Here is an 18307-nt window from a genome sequence, read left to right as displayed (position 1 = left end):
TGCCTTATCTCATCTCTTTTGAGCGACATACATACATATGCACGCATGCACACACACACACACACGCACATACACAAAAGAAACTATTACTTCCAGTGTAAAGACATGGAGGCCGGGGTGAACGCCTGACATGTTTTGACAATAACACACACAAGCAACTAACACATGGTTTTACAAGCTAACAATACATTTTGAAATGTAGGAATATTAAATGTTGAATGTATTGGAATTGCATGATATATTCTTGGTTTGATCTAATCTAATAAAGCCACAAAACTTAATTGTTACTGAAGAACATCAGGATGCACAGTTTAAATCTCTGAATACAATGTGGGATTAAGTTTAAAACCCCAAAGGTGAAATAATATTGCCATCACAAGCAGCTGAAATAACGCTTTCAAGAACTCAATATCGTACATAATGTACATTGTATTTCAAATGAAAACTGGAGATTAATATCTGCTTTCTCTCTAAGAGGTTTATACATCCTGAGGTATATTTTTGCTTGTCTAAAATACTTTGTATTTGTACTATTATTCAGTGCACAAGTCAGATCTTTCTGTAGAATGTCTCTCTTCTCTATTTTTCTCTTATTTTTTACACTACAAACATTGCATCAAGCTGTGACCTCAATATGGATCCACTGACAAAATAATTCACTTGGTTGCCCAAATGCAATGTAATTTCTTCCTTATAAATGAAGTCCCTCTTATCTGAACCCCACCCCACCAGAAAATGCTACTTCTTCTTCATCATTTGTTGTCTTTTATGATTAGTAAAAAAAACCAAAAAACTGTCACACTCTGATCCAGCAACATCTCAAAACATTTGTACACAGTACATGCCACACTATAAACCTGGAAAACACAATCCTGCTCTGTAAATCAATCGCTCAACACGTCAACTTAAACAAGCCATTCCTTCCTGGTCTGCCACGGCAACATGCCAATTTTGACAACGTCTCATTCTCTCTTCCATTGGAAAATATCAAATTCCCTTCCATTCTCTGAGACGTTTATTTTATTTTCTCCCTATATATTACATTTTCTCATAGAATATCTGATTTTTGTATCTAGGTACTGTCACTCCCATCTCTCGCTGATGCTGGTGCCGCCACGGCCAGTCTCGACCCTGGGCGGCGTCACTGGTAGCCGGACTGTATGTAGCTGCCGCCTCCCTGCGTCGAGTTGGGGTAGATGGCGCCCGCCGCCGCGCCCTGCTGCATGACGTAGCCGGTCTGTGCCCCCATCTGGCCGGCCCCATTGTAGCCTCCCACGTAGCTCTGCTGCATCACCATGTTGGGATTTCTGCCGTGGGAGAAGTACCCATAAAAGGTTTGTCACGTCAGTGATTTCAAGATAACGTTCAAAGATACCATACGCTGAGAGGCTCTAGTTTGAATCATGGATTCGGAGGTGGCAAGAAAATCAGTATAATTTCTGTCACGAGGAATCCATCACTTACGAGTGCATGATAAAATTTGTGTTTTCTATCACCCCATTGACTCTTATATAAATATATAGTAAATTGTTCAAATGACAATCTTTGCATATTGCAATGCACACGAAATGTCTACCACAGTGGACAGGATTTACACAGTGGTCTATGAGGCAGATAATGGTAGAACTTTAGACATGCCATCGGTGAAACAAACATTGATTGATCGCATATGTATGACTACATACACATCACAGTGCACTATACCATGTCGTCAAGGTTTAGCACATTTTTCTCCACTGACACATTGTTTCAAACACCATCAACATTATAGCAATGTTCTGTTTGGTAACATGGCACTAAGCAGACCAATCACTAAACAGGATTTCTGTAAAGGGGGATTATAAAATGAAACCTAACACATAATTGGTCTAATAAGCATCTCTAATTACGTAAGGGGCCCAGAATTTCACAAATTATAAAGTTTTGAGTGGATTGTCAGATTTTCACCACGCTTCACTAATGTATGCTACTAACATTTCTGCATTTACTGAATCCGTGTGCATACAGGGTATTTGACGTACAGTTTCCTTTTAACCCACGGAGGATGGGCTGATTTTGCTATATAACACGCATTTCCCATGGACACTTGCCATAGTGTACTCGGGACTACTCTTCAATGAGTTAAAAGGTCAACATGAATGCAGAGCGCATTTTTTTTTTTTTACTATGGAGGAGGAGGAGGAGGAGGAGGTACAGAGAAAGCACACTCACTGGAAGTAGCCGAATTGCTGGGGTACATTGCTCATCATGTAGGGCTGGGTGGGTCCCACCTGGTATTGGTAAGGGTACTGGTTGTACTGGTTGAAGGTCTGTTGCTGCTGCTGTTGCTGGGGTGGCTGGTAGAACTGGCCCATGCTCTGCTGCAACTGTAGGTGCTGCGCCTACCGGGGATCAAGCCACAGCAAAATGAACAGACCATAGTGCATTTCTCACGAGCACAAATGAAGAGCTCAGTTGCAAAAGGCACTACATCCATTTTCCATCAAAATCCATTTTTTTGGTCTTGATGTACTCATTTTTAGGACCTCTTTACACCTATACTAACGAAAAGCTGAATTTCCAACCAGAAAGTGTTTAAAAATTACATTTAAAAATCAGTTCGGTTTCAAAAGGTACTACATCCATTTTAGTTGGGTTTCAAAAGGTACTACATCCACTCCAATAACATCATCGGGAAATTGTGCGTTACCGGTAGGGTGTTGAGTTTGAGCCATAAATTGTCCCCAGAATTATTAGTACAAACACTTTGTAGGTATGGACTAAGTGACTATGCCTTTAAATGGCTTCACAGCTAATAAGCGTGTGACAACTAGTCTGAAAGCAAAGTTACTTTGTTAAATGTATACAATGGCATGAAATTCTGACATCCCTACCAACAGTGCTTTACCTCTGGGTATGCTGTGCTATTCTATACGTGCCTAATGTTAAGTACCAGGGCTGGAAAGTACGTAGTGGCATAAAGTTTTGAACACTAGATTTTCATTCTTGTAAATGACATCTTTTACTTATACAATGTCACAAAGGTAATACCAAATGTGTGTTTAGTATAGGTGGTCATATCACTCATAGACAGTCTTCATTGTATCAGCTTTTAGATTACCAGAAATTCATGTAATACATTTAATTACAGCATTGAGAAAATACGGCGCATTCAGATGCTGCTTTTCCACCTTTTCCCTTCGAAGTTCCATTGAAAAAAATGAGGGAAAAAAAAAGAGATAATGAAAACAGTATTCTTGAGACATGTGAAGGGAGAATTCACAGAGAGAAAAATAGCCAAAAAAAAAAATACAAAGAAGAAAAAGAAAAGAAATCATGAGATAAAGCTCGTGAGAGAAAAACGAAAGGAGAAAAGGGAAGAGAGAATCACCCGGTGAGATAATGTGACCCCTCCCCATCTATAACCGTTCACGCATAATGGACCCCCTCCCATATGCTCGATGGATCCAGAACATTCGAAGCATGTGAAGATTGACTGAATGCTTATGACCAATGACAATAATCCATTCAAAATATTGGTCAGCAAGGGAGAACTGGGGCTTAGCTGCGCACATCGGTTTGTTATTCTTGCTGCTAAATAGGGCAGGGCATTGTCAATTACCTAGGCCCCCTTGACCTCGTATCCCATCCCCATCAACACCATTGCTGGAAAAAATGAATCTGCAAAACATGTCATAACATCACACTAAATATATCTCTGGTGTGTGAAATTTCGGTTTCAAAAGGTACTACATCCAGTTTTGGTTTCAAAAGGTACTACATCCACAAAAATATAAGAATGATTAATTCATTAAAAATAAATGTATGGACCTGGATTTTCTTAGAGAGTGGTTTTAGTATTGTATCATTTGGCAGTATAATAGGGGGAAATATCATTCCAGTCTGAGCTTGCTAAATTTGATAATCAAAAATTCACGTTTTTCTCAGAACTTGAAATTATGGGTGTAGTACCTTTTGAAACCGAACTCTTCAAATATCCTTGAATGTACACCAGCAGTGCTGGCCGGTCACTGCAAAGCTCACAAATTGCTTGAATATTTAAATCTCCACTAGCTTATACCAAATGAGATGCCTAAAACATCAGAGGATACCTGCAGCTCAGATGACTCCAATATATCAAAATCTCAAAATTGACAATTTTATAGCAAGCTCTGCCCCAATCACATATTGCGAGATCCACATTACGTAATGTTTGCAATTTTGATTGTCAATATACTCTCATCAGATGTGATTGTGATACATTTATTTCTTTAAAACTGAAAAGATGAACTTTGCACAACAGGGCATGTATACATAATCCCTTCCTGCTGCATACATCAATGGAATCTTATTGACCTCTTATGTGCTCAAGCTAAATTATCATTCCAACACTTTATGACAGCCAGTTGAATAATTACAAGTTGTTTCTTTGAAACTGCCAAACAGCAACCAATAATTACTGCACATGCCAATCGTAACCATGAATTTGTGTGCACTTGTGTGTGTGAGTATGTGTTATGAATGCACACCTGAGGCCTGTTGCATAAATTGTTTTAACTGAGAAAACTCAGGTTATCTTTAACAGAGCTTTTTCCTGTGTTAAAGTCAATGGCAGAGTAAGGCTAACCGGAGTTTTGGATGCTTAACAGAGTTGTTCTCAGGTAAATACTTTAAAGAGGTAGTATAGTACTGGTGGAGATGAGGATTGGGCTTTTACTTTTGTGAGATACCAAGAAACAACTTATTAAATAGTATAGAACATACCATTCTCAGAGGACTTCAAAGTTTATTTGACCGGAAATCAGTTTTGGAATGGCTGAAACAGCCAAAAACAAAGAAAAACAAAGCGATCGTACTACAAGGTGGGACCCACCTTTTATAAGGATCACTCTTTTTGGGTATCTCAGCCATTTCAAAACCAATTTTCATCAAATAAACGTTGAATTCCACTTGAAATTGCATGCTCTTTCATATTTCATAAGAGGTATCCCATCATCTCTACCCAAAAATTACAACAAGAGACCCGGGGGTCACGCGCTCACCCGAGTATCGCAATTTCACCTTCCATGCATTCTTGCACACTCATACCTGAGAACATTGGAAACTTAGGTCTGCATATATGGATCCCCCCTCCTCAACTCCAGGGTGGGAGGGGGGGGGGGGGCAGGCAGCCCTGGATCTGCAATGAACAAACTTGGAACTAAAGTCATCAATGTACAAACTCATGGTATTAACTTTGCTTTATCATTTCTGGTTCTAGAGTAGAAGATTTTAAATATTCCTTAATGTGGGGGGGGGGGGGGGTGGGCCCCCTAGGGGCCCCCAAGAGGGACATGGTGCCCATTTGAAGGAATTGAGATTCAACCCCCTAGGGATGCTACCTGCTAAGTTTGGTCAAAATTTATCATGAGGTTTTCAAAAAGAAGATGAACATGTACAATTCAGGTCCCATTAGGACCCATCCCCATCCCCTCTCCTGGGTCCCAAAAAGGGGGGGGGGGGGGGGGGGGCACCCCTGATTCCGCCAATCCCATGAACAAACTTGAAACTACAGTCATCAATGTACTAATTCATAGTATTATCTAAACCCTGTCACTTCTGGTTCTAGAGAAGATTTTTAAAGATTCCTTAATTTTAGGGGGTTTGGGCCCCCTGGGGGCCCCAAGGTGGGCCATGGTGCCCTATCCCCCTAGGGATGCTACCTACCAAGTTTGGTTAAAATCAGACATGGGGATCTCAAAGTGAAGATGAAAATGTACAATTTAGTCCCCATTAGGACCCCTCCCAATCCCCCTCTCCTGGGTTCCAAGGGGGGCACCCCTGATTCCCCCATGAACAAACTTGAAACTACAGTCATCAATGTATTAACTCATAGTACTAACTAAGCCCTATCACTTCTGGTTCTAGAGAAGAAGATTTTTAAAGATTCCTTAATGTTAGGGGGTTTGGGCCCCCCTTGGGGCCCCCCAAGTGGGCCATGGTGCCCATTTGAACAAATTGAGATCCTATGGGGTTCTCAAGAAGAAGACGAAAATGTAAAAAGTTTACGCACGACAGACGACGGACGACACACGACGTACGCCGGACGCCAGACGCCGGACGAAGGGCGATCGCAATAGCTCACCTGAGCCGAACCAGCTGAGCTAAAAACCTGAAGTTAGATCTCAACCAAAACTATACGATCCCTTTAATGCAATAGGCCCCTGGATGTCTGCTTAATTTACAAAGAACTGAAGTAAGCCATTACATTGCAAAATCCAATATCTACCATTAGCAGGATCCTGTCAGAAGCATCATCTTAGCTATGTCATGACACAGGTGTAATTCCGGAAATGGGACAGCATCCCTTGTTGCCTAGCAACCAACAGTTACTACCATCTCTCACCTGAACATGGGACTGGTGGAGTCCTGCTGAGGATGAAGATGAGGATTCGTTACTCTCCTTCCCCCATGAACACTTGACCGTGTGACCCTCGATCTGGGACCCGTGGACCGATACTATTGCATTGGTGGCACTTTCGTGATTTGAGAATCTGTACATCGTTGAGAAAACAAAAATATCATACCTTTATTTCTGAGATATCTGAACTATCTCAGCCATTTCAAAACCAATTTTCATCAGATAAACCTTGAATTCCTCTTACAATTATATGCTCTTTCATATTTTCATAAGAGGTTTCTCATTATCTACAACAACAAAAAATCATCACCAAAAAACGTTGGAAACCTGTAGCTCCGTCTCAACTGAAACTGTACCATCCCTTTAAAGCCTATTTGTTTCAGTAACTCTCCTGCTTTTCTGGAAGTTGTGGCTCTTTTCAACTGAAGCAATGCAAAGAGACAGATGAGACGCTGTCATCATTTTCAATATTATTACAGCAACTAGATCACTCACCTAACAAATGCGTATGCCTTCTCCGGAAATGTGCGGACCTCCTGGATGGCACCGAATACTTTGAAGACGTTCCGAAGTAAGTCCTCTGTAGCACCCAGGAAGGGAAGGGGAGAGGGGAGGGGGAGGGGAGGGGAAGGGGGGGGGGGGAAATGAGGGGGAGAGAAAAAGCAAACACAATATAGTCAAGCAATCAATAAGCCTTCATCAAACAAGCCATTCTCTGGCGTTTGCAACATCTGGCAGATGTATTACCACCTCCAGATATGACTGATGCTATATCATGTGACATACAATGTAAATTCACTTAAAGGTAACAATTGCTACAGGACATATGTTTCAGTTGTAATTCTCCATTAAGTGCTTTCCTTAGATTCAAGAGGGGAGGGGGGGGGGGGGAGCAATCTATTATGTGGGAACCAACCTTGTGCTGGGCTTACTGATGAATTACTGAAATGCACACACTTTCTGTTTAAAATTGGAGTTGCTTTGTTTTTTTCATGACTCCCAACACCACAATCACTGTATGACCTTTGCAGGAGTAACTGAGCTTATGCAAAGGAAATCTATGGAACATCTCATACAGAATACATGCACCAGCCAAACACATATGGACATACTCCAGAAGCTTACAATCTGGCAACTACAACCATCATGCTATTTACAAACATAATTATGTCTTAGGCACCCCCTGGAATCGGGTAGGCTGGAAATAGACTGTGATGACCCTTAAAGGCATAATTTACTATTTGTAGATGAAACAAAAACCCAGCATTAGTGCTTTAAAATACTTCTAAAATGTGACTTAGGGATAGAAACAACCACTGTAAAAATATGAATCAGTAAAATTGATGTTAAAGGGACTGTACAGTACTGGTTGAGGTAGGGATTCATGTTTTGAACATTCCTAAGTGAGATAATAAAAAGCCTCTTATGAAATATGAAAGAGCATGTAATTTTAAGAAGGATTCAACGTTTATTTGATGAAAATTGGTTTTCAAATGGCTGAGATATCCAAAAAAGTGCTAATAATAAAAGGCGACATGCCCCAACTTTATTAGTATCTCTTTGTTTCACCTTGTTTTTTGATATCTCAGCCATTTCAAAACCGATTTTCACCGAATAAACTTTTGATACCCCTTAGAACCGCATGCTCTTTGACATCTCATAGAGTGGTTTCTGAATATCTCACAAAACGTTAAAAGCTAAATCTTCAACTCGACCAGAACTGTACACACCCTTTAAGTACTGTTTAATATACAAAATATGAACAATAATTATTATAAAAGTGTTTCTCTAGACTAAACTGTCTACAGTTACGGTTTATTGAGAAAAATACACATATCTCCATATATTCTAGGCTTTAGTGTAAAAATTGTATATGATAGGCTGTTTTGTGGTTCAACAGACCTACACATATGCATTAAATGTCATATCTTGAAAATTTTATAAATCACTGTTCCGAAAGGTAAACAGGACCTTAAAGGTTGCTCAAATCACTTGATACCCAAAGTGGTTGTCATAGTAGCATAGTTCACCCAGTAACTTCTTGTGGGTCTCAGCACTCAACATTCCTCAAACAGTGAGTGTCCCCTCTACAATTTTGCCCCTTCAGTCCGGCCGGCCACACACTCGCAAGGGATTTCTCACCTGTGAATTTAAATTGTAGACCCCCGATGTACACTGTGCAGTTGTTCTGGCTGGTCTCATTCAAAACCTTCTCGTATGACTTGGCTAGAGATAACGGGATGGAGAAGAGAAGAGGGGAGAAACAATGAGATGACATCGTCATGACGACAAGATGAAGAATTGTGCTGCAGAGGGCACCACATGCATCTCAGCATTTGGAATTACACAGGTTGCAAATATCCAGATTAAGATGAAGATTAAAGCTGCACTACCAACTAAGCACTACTCGTCACTTATTTACGGATTTGATTGTGTCGCTCGTGACAATAGCATGGGCCTTTAAACTTGTCTCTGACTCCCAGAGACAGTCTAGTGAATGGTCTCACATCTTTACCACCAGAGGGCTCATATTTGTCCCTCCCCCCTCACAAAAGTGGGGGGAGGGGGAGTTCTAACAGGGTTGGTTCACAGGTCTCCATTGTATGGTCAGTCTACAATAGAACAGACTGATGGAAGAAGTGGTCACAATTGACAGGAAAGGATTTTTCCTAAAGTGTTCGCACATAGAAATTTAGATGGAGACATCTTTCATCACAGGATTTTCTCCTAAACTTTAATAGGGGCTAATAAAAAGTTTCTGATTTCTTGATTTGTTGAGGGTATTTGACGAATGGGCGAATGTCTAAGTAGTTCAGTTTCACGACCGCACTTGTCAGATGTCTTATTACAAAGGTTGTCACATCTCCAGTCATATATTATCTATGCTAATTGCCAATTGAATGTCTAATAATGTCTTGATATGAGACTCATGTGACAGATGACTTTATTCATTGGCCACTTAAAAAAAAAAAAAAAAAAATCTGTGAACTGCAATAGGAGATTCAGACTTCTCCCAACCTTTAGTGATTTGCTTGCTAGCTTTCATCCACTCCTGTGGACTTCTTCAGGCCAAGTGATTGCACCATTTTCTCTAGCACTGCCTTCTTTTTCTTGACCAACCTTCGGTCCAATGATCAAGAAAAAAAGCAGGTAGTGCTAGAAAAACGGTGCAATCACTTGGCCTGAAGAAGTCCACAGGAGTGGATGAAAGCTAGCCAACAAATCACTAAAGGTTGGTAGAAGCCCGAATCTCCTATTGTACGATCTCCTCAACCGATGAAAGTTTTCTGCATCTGTGAATCCTCCCTTTCTCTTGATCCTCTCTCTCAGAGGGCAAACCCAACATCCTTGCATTCTGACTTCATCAATGACCCCTTTTTTAGGAGATAAATGCAAGCTAAACTCCACACATTGCAATGACAGGCAATGGGACAAATATCCAAAGCCTGTCTACTGGAGGAGAGAGTGAGGGGGGGGGGGTTAAGTGGACAGACTGGTCAATTCCCAATGCTGTCCTGTCCCACACATCTACACATAGTTGTGAGATGTCAGCACTCACTACCTTCAAGCAGTCACTACACAGAGGGTTCAGGTGGTTAACTGCCTGACTTAAAAGCTCTCAGCAAGGTAATCAGTTGAGAGTACCAATGAGTAGTTCCGAGGGCAGGGTGGTGGGGAGGGGGAGGAGATCCACTTAATGCTACACACCAACTCTTTTTTTTTGTGTCAGAGCCCATTAAATGTAATGACATCTCACATGCACATGATCTGAGCTCTCACGGTGGTACACGACTTGAAGTTCGAGCATGTTGCAAGCACTGAATGTAAGAAATTGTATGTGCGTGCAACGCTCAATATTTCATCATTTATTGCCTGTTGTGCTGCTCACATTTGATTTTCTGTCTAACGTTTTGTGCACAAATTTTTAAAGTACCAATGGTTTCTCAAGTTTTGCACATTTTTGTAAACGTTTTATTACATTTTATTTAGAGCACGTCGCAAATTCTCGAGGATATTGCTGGCTTCTGAGGATGTTGCACAAGAATTTGAGCATGTTGCAGCAACAAGCTCAAACCCCTTGTGGAACATCCTGTAATTACATCATTGTAATTCACTGAACTTGTTTTCTTCCAGTGTTAGCTTGTTGACTCAGAGGTGACGGAAATCTTTACAATTACAATACTGCCTCTAGAGGTCGAAAGTTTACACTTATTACTAATGAATAAGAGAGGCATTTAGGAAGATTACACTGTGAAATGGACAATATACAAATACATCTGCTTTCAGTCCCACTGTTAGTAAAATGACTATGTAATAATGCATCACTGTCCGGTGAAAGTGACAAGACGTTTTTCACCCATTTCTGTTCATGGCCATTTGACTATCTACCGATCTATCAATTCGACAATCAATATCCATGAAAGCTCATTATTAGCATGTAATAACTGTATCATATGGCTAGGAACAGAAATGGGCAATCCCCCCCCCCCCCCCCCCAAATATTAATGCAGCAACTCTGCAAATGCTACAGCAATAGCTACTGATTGTTAGTTTTGCTTGTTTCATATTTCCATCTAAGAAGATGGCTGGATAGTCCATATTACACTGTACTTGGGGTGGGACCACTTTACAGGGTTATGCACCCTGCTCTTTGCGATAAATTAACGAAGCACGATCTTTTTATCTGCACGAATTTTGACTCTCTCACATAAGGGACCTCTATCTTATGTCCTATCCGAGGGAGAGTGTTTTGCCTCTTACTACAGGCGATGTTTTGACTACATACAACATTGATCAGCTAGACTTGGGAATCGAACCCGGGTTCTTTGGATCTGGAGGGAGATGCACTACCGACTGAGCCAGATAACAAAGATACTGCTCTTCACAGTACATGTACTTCGTTTCACTGAATGCCACTTATGTCCTTATACTTTAGGCGGATCTTCATTTTAACACAGCCATATGGGCATTCCATTAACTTCAAGAAATCCCCAAGTTGTGATTGAAACTTGTAGAACTTGTTCTTTTCCAACATTTAGGCACTACTTTTGAGCTATTATCATTTCCCTGTCTCAAGCACCGCTTAAAAATCATTAACAACAACACCATCGTCAGTATGACCGATTACTTATCAAACCGGTCAGGTGCCAGGAAAAATACTTCATTGTGTGTGGACTCTTACCTTGCTGCATGTAATCCTTAGACCCTCAGTCTGCTCACCATGGCGAATACGAAAAAGTCAGATTTTTTACTTACGAATTGTTGCTGCATGTGACATAAGATTACAAACATACAGAAATGGGTTTTTTGTGTGTTCCCTTCATGTTTGTGTCAGTGTAATCAACGGCCAGCAAAGCATCACGTCTATGGCAGGTCCCAATACCAAAGATATTCAAGATGGTTGGAGGGGCTGGGGTGCTGGAAGTAAGAGGGAGGTACTACTTACTACCTTCAATCTGCTGCTGCCTCTGAGAGGTGGGTTTGCGGGTCGCCCAGCCGGTGCGGATGGCTTTCATACCCGGGTACTGCGGCAGGATAGCGCCATTCATCTCCTTGATGGCATACTGAGCGTCCTGGATACGTGGGGGAAAAAAAATCATGTTTAGACAAGTGTGTTGTATAGTATCATAAGTGGGAAGTAATTAATTTTCAATTTTGAAAGTGCAGACCATCTCCACGACTTCAACCACTCTACTATTTGTAAGTTTCACTGAGCATGCTTAAAATTCTGAAACTATTTCTCTAGGGTCAATATCATTGAACAAAGAAGAATTGCATTTTAACAGTTGACAGTGATGTCATATCAAATCTGTAAATGTTGAGCATTATTTCGGACGATCTTATTTAAGTCGATACGGTCACTAGGACCAAACACTGCACTCATCAAAAGCAGCATTTGACCATCACTTGTCCAACATTTGTGGTATCCCATTCCATTGTCAACCAATACAATATGAATTTGATAATCGAAAGCCTATGTGCAGTTGGCTACCTTCTATTAGTTGTTTGACAAATAGTAGCCCCTCTTGTTTGCAATGAAATAATGGCTCTTTAGATGTCAAATGGAAAGTGCACTTGAGATGGGATCTTTAATAGAGAACAATGTTGAATCCACAAGCGATTTTGAAACATCTTGTCCACTGTATGTTGCCTGCACTGATTCCATTTTACTGCACGACCAAGCACTGCAAATAGAAATTGTGGTCCACTATGAGTTCATTCGTACAGACTTGAATTATAGCTCCCTATTTAACTTTCCATAGCTGATTGAAATACCTTCACATGACAAAAATCAACAGATCTAACTAGATATTCTGAAACCTACTGAAATGTAAATGAAACCACAGCACCAATGAGCCGACCCCCAATGATAATTTCTTGTAGTTGCCACGGTAAATTTATGAGCCACGTATAAAAGTACCGCTTTTAATAAGATATCCATAAACAACGAACAATATCGGAGACTTTCAGTTTCTAAGCATGATCAAAAGGTTCTCGTAGAAGCAAGACACAAAGAGACGCCAATTAAAGTGGACCACTCACTAATGTTACTGCTCTCTACCGGCAGTTATGCCCCTGTACAGCCGTGAAGACATAAGAAAATGGCACTAGGTACTGTGTGCAGCTATCTATACATAAAGTGACCAATTCACACAGCAATGTTTCTCCAGGTTGTGTAAATCATAAATAACTTCAAGACGTGTTTGAAATTTTTAGGCCAACACAAAGAGTAGCAGGTGGAGGTCTCTATGTATATTACTTGGAATTCAGCCACTAAGTTTATGTATAAATGTATACATATATAAAACATGGGTTTTTTTATCAAACAGATAAGCCCTCAAAACACATTTCCAATGCCTGACCTTCCACCGCTTGTAATGCTGCTTACTGTTCAATCCGCACGTGCCCTGACTACAATACAATATGTATGTTTATTCATGTCTCTTCCTGAAGCTTGAAGTAGTTGTTACTCTAAGCCTTTTCATATCTTTACAACAACAAAAAATAGATTCTTGACACTTCATTACATTAATTCAGTTTGGAATTTTTGGCCCAAAGAAATGCCAAAGACACAGAAAAGGAAGAAGAAGAAGAAGAAGAACAACAACAACAACACCAACAAAAAGAATATGATATAAAAGAAATTGTAATAATCATAGATAGTGATAAGTAACGAAGTTGATACCATAAACTCATTACAAATTCATGTATAGAGGTACAAAAGATTTATATTTCCTTTATCTAGAAATATGGCATCATTCTAGTTCTCAGCTAATGATTTATATCATGTTTTTTTTTTTGTTGTTGTTGGGTTTTTTTTTCAGCATATACGACATGATGTGGTATAGAGCAATGCTAGCCCATTCTGAGACTGGGCCACAGCACTTGGGCAATTCACAGAAACCAGGAAAAAATAGAACAAATGTTTGCTCCATCGACACATCATTAATTCATATTTATACTGCATACGTTATGATTGATATGTGGCAATGTGTACTCTTTATTTCTGCAAATAGGCGGCACTAAAAACTGCTTTCTCCCAATGCTGCCAGTGTGTGCTTTCAGCAGTTCTGGATGGGAACGCTAGCGGTATGTGGTCAGAGATTTGTACTGTGGCATGTTATATACTTCCACTCATATATCACCAAAAAGACAAGTCATGGAAGCTTCAAAGAGCTTTTTATCAACTGCCATGAAATACTAAGGGCCCTGTTGCATTTGCTGAAACCCCATTTCGATCTCATTTCATACAGTTGCAAAATAATGCTGATCATAGACATTGTACGACAAAATCTTTCAATCAAACTGTCTGACAAAGTCTTCAATCACATTGTCGATCTCATATCATGATTTGATAATATTCCTTATAAAACTCTAAGCCTGATGTTTGTTCTCAAGTCAAACACATAATTTCAAAATAAAATAAAAAAAGGCAGAGAAAAGTGAAATGCAATGATGTGTCTGCAACCCCTCCAAAGTGGAGGCATAAAAATTGAATATGATAATCATTCAAGTGACTAAGAAGTAGACTAACGCCCAATTTCTTTACAACATCATCTATAAGGACTAAGGCACATGTGCTACATGTACATTAAATAGATATCATTAAAAAGTATGGATTTTACAACATGGATCCTACTAAGAGCCTTGTTATAAAGTGTTTTCACAGGGTGTAGATCTTACATGTAGGTATTACAATGCAGGAACAGGACTTTTTATTTTTTACCTCCAATCTATGGCACTCCATCCACCAAGGTACAGACACTTAGTGATACTTTTCACAATGGAGTAAAATTCTATTTTTGTACTTTTGCTTTGTTTATGTCTATGACAGCAATTTCTTCCCTAGTAATCTGGCGATTATGAATAAAAGTGGTGCAGAGATACACCATATAAAATACACTGTATATCTCTGTTAAACAACTTTTTACACAATATATTTAACCTTTCCTTTTTTTAAAAATATATTTATACTTTCTATTGAAATCTACTTTATAACAATATATTTTCTCTGTAAATATTCTATAATATGGCAAAATTCATTATCCTTCATACTGTGCATGTGAGCTGCCTACATCTGAACCTAAGTGTGACTTAAGAATCTACCAGGGCCTCGGGATATGTTGCCATTCATCTCTGCATAATCACATGAAAATATCAAACACATACAACCCCCCCCCCCAAAAAAAAAAAGGAAGGAAAAATAACATGATATACCAATATAGCTCTGAATTGTTGTTGGCCAAACTTCCTACGCCTTTTGACCAGGACCCACACCCACTTTGGCAGAATATGGTTTGCACGAATTTCATTCCAGTCGTAGTGTGGATCTCGGACAGGTTTGAGGAAGGCTATAACGCCTACCTTTAAACGTTAAAACTGGCAAACATTCTGGCAGAGAAACCCCCCCCCCCCCACACACACACACACACACATGCACACATACAACCATTCATAGCACTTTCCACAGCTGTTGATACTACCACACATTCCTGACTGACCTAATTGCATTTTCTCACCACAAATATATTGGACGCCATGGCCCAGTCTCAACGCATACTACACAAATTACTGTAGGCTCTTGCTATACAGCAGATACGGAGAGACCTCCCCACATTTTACCCAGCAACAATATTTGAGACATATCTGGTAACACCGAGTCAAAACATGAAAGTTAAAAATGTTGTAATATCTATTTCCCCCTTTTGATTTCTTGTTCTATTTTGCTTTGTGTGTTTGTTTGTTAGTTGTATTTTTCTTGGGGGTGGGTGGGTCATGCATGGCCCAATAAGCAAAAAAGATGGTGGTAGTGTTTGAAATGGAGCATTCACTGGTCAGCTGACCTTCTGTAGAGCTGCACTGTGCATGAAAGGGTCAAACCATGGAACACAGGTAGCTTCATGGTCAAACTCTCTCTTTGGAAATTACTCAGAAGGGGCAGCGCAAAAGAAAAAAAAACTCTAATTTTTGAAGTCCCCCTTTGGCATTATTCCATTGCACAGGCATGAAAACCTGCAACAGTAGCACAGCTGGTAAAATGTAATATCATCATAAGTTAAGTAATATTACCTGATGTCTTCTTGACATGGTTTAGATACAACACCAAATAATAATGCAGGTTAGATGGGTGCGATATTGGATGATTACTCATCTGTTGGGAATCCATAACAGGAGAGTACCGATATTTACTATATGTGTCACTTTTCCACAGCATTTTCCTTGAAATTTGTGTCAGCAACTACTGCAGAAAACATCCCCCTTCCTTTTCCCATTGTGCATGTTACTCTAGCATATTAACCCTAAATCCTGGTTTCAAAAGCTGCCCTTTGTGATTCTACGGCACTTAAGGCACCCCAAAACAGTAATCTTCTAGCATCATACCACTCACCAGCACAAAATATCCCACTTTCAAAGGGTTAACTCATTCTATAGTAAATTCTGAAATGTCCATAGACTTAATCTACGCAGGCCACCAGGTTCCTGTATGGAACAGGTTAACTCTGCTGTCATTGTTGCAATTAAAAAACATACTGAAGGATTACAACCATTACACTTTGATTAATGCAGGTGAGTTTGAAAAAATTAACTCGCTTGGATTTCCCAGTTACAGTGCTGCAAACCTTTGCAAATCAATAATTTTTATATATTTTTTTCCCCAGTTTTTTGGCATTTTCTTTTGCTTAAAATGACATTCCCATTCTTTTCTACAGCCAGGGGTTGGGGGAATAGAAGGACAAAGAGGGGTTTTACGAAGAGTACTGGGGGGGGGGGGGTCAGTATAACATGGGGTGGAAGAACCAGTGGTGCCTCCCTCAGCAGGTTCTGCACCAGGGCTCAGCACACCACGACCCCCACACCCATGATCCCACGGCCGCGGCCTCAGCTAACGTCTCATCCTCACCTCTTCTCTCTCGAACGACACGAAGCCGTAGCATCGCGACTTCCCCGTCTCCGGATCCCGCACGACTCGAGCATCACTGTAAGAAAAGGGCAGAGCATTCAACATATCAGCACACGAAATTATTGCGGCGGCTACATAGCTGGATTTCTCGTGTTCTCTCTTTCAAAAATATAGAGCAATACAGTTTTTCAAACCATTTCCATTGACCAAAAAAAAAAAAAAAAAAATTGAGGCAGAAGGATTTCTTCTTGGCTTCTTATCAGTGTCTTCCCAAAGCAAAGTTGCAGTCACAGTATGATTTATTACTGACAATTTCCCGTCACCTACGTTGCCTTTCTTGCTGAAAATGCTGGAATCATCTTACCTTTTGAGTCCTTGGAATATTATCGTTGAGACTTGGGATAAATATTTTGGTATATCACTGATTTCATGGAATATTTCATAACTTTGGTAAACATGAAAGTTGTTTGCTGTCTTCAAAACATTCCCTTTTGATCAGTTGCCAATAAATTCTTTTTCTGTAATATCACATCTAATCTCTTTTTGGGTTAGGGATTTGTTTGGATTCTTTTCTTCTTCTTTTCTTTTCTTTTTTTTTTTGGTACGTGTAGGCAATAGTCTGTCATAATGTCTCATGATAGTTTGAGGGGGCATTAATAGCTTGCTTCTATCCTCACAACTGGGATATCCTGAGATATTCATCACTGCAAACGTTCACATACAAGCCCTACGTGCTTTGGACTGCAGCTTTTCTTTTCAACGTCCTCTAGTCATCAAGACCTTTGCAAGAGAGAGACACACACCATCTAAAGTCAGAGAACTTACGATGTTGCATTCAAAAACAGAAACAAACGAGAAAATAATATGTGTATAAGATAGAAACAATAATGGAGAATCATACGTGGCTCGCTTTATTTTTCTCGGAAGGGCCTTTCACTGTCTCCACCAAGCCTGACTGGCTGCACCACTGAAAATTCGGAAACCGACAGAAAACTTTGCTCAGAAGAGATAAAAAAGTACTACTACTTTTACACATCACACTAAAATAAAATAAAGAAAAGGGACAAGCTACAGATAATTTTGGCATATGGATACTAAACTACTTCACAGATGAAGGTGAATAAAAAAGAGGAAAAAATGTATTAGATGATATGTCATTCATTTCTGATTGATTAAAAAAAAGAAAGAAAGAAGTAAATAAATAGTAATAAAGGTCAGATGAAAGAATGCATCTGAGAACACCTTGCATGACGATTGAAGTTCGGAATGCCATAACCTTATCTTGATACACCACGGAATATTGATATTATGTCGATCATGATAATGTGTTACAAGGAAATCTTCAGCTACGGGCGTAAATTCGCCACTGGAGTGGTAACATCGAAGGGTAACAGATAGCTACTACAGTATGTGTGTTACACACGAATACTTGTACACAACACTGCACACAAGAACTTTGCTAGGGACAACCAGGGGCTGTGAGGTATACCATGCAACATGCTTACATGTAACAACTATTTTGACTC

At 39.9% G+C, this 18307-nt stretch overlaps 1 protein-coding gene across 1 annotated transcript in view; it reads right to left on the bottom strand.

Moving 5' to 3' along the window:
- Positions 1–800: 800 nt before the first annotated feature.
- The window catches only part of LOC140241350 (nucleolysin TIAR-like), a 105201-nt gene continuing 87694 nt past the window's right edge, over positions 801–18307 (bottom strand). The window contains exons 6-12 of the mRNA XM_072321085.1: positions 16782–16857; positions 11826–11952; positions 8522–8605; positions 6875–6959; positions 6365–6512; positions 2212–2381; positions 801–1307 (exon numbers count right to left, since the gene is read on the bottom strand). Of these exons, the coding sequence (XP_072177186.1) occupies positions 1142–1307; positions 2212–2381; positions 6365–6512; positions 6875–6959; positions 8522–8605; positions 11826–11952; positions 16782–16857 (856 nt within the window). The 3' untranslated portion in view covers positions 801–1141. The remainder of the gene's footprint in view (positions 1308–2211; positions 2382–6364; positions 6513–6874; positions 6960–8521; positions 8606–11825; positions 11953–16781; positions 16858–18307) is intronic.

Source organism: Diadema setosum, chromosome 18 (genome assembly GCF_964275005.1).
Source record: "Diadema setosum chromosome 18, eeDiaSeto1, whole genome shotgun sequence".
NCBI classification, from domain to species: domain Eukaryota; kingdom Metazoa; phylum Echinodermata; class Echinoidea; order Diadematoida; family Diadematidae; genus Diadema; species Diadema setosum.
This window is presented reverse-complemented; position numbering and strand designations above follow the sequence as displayed.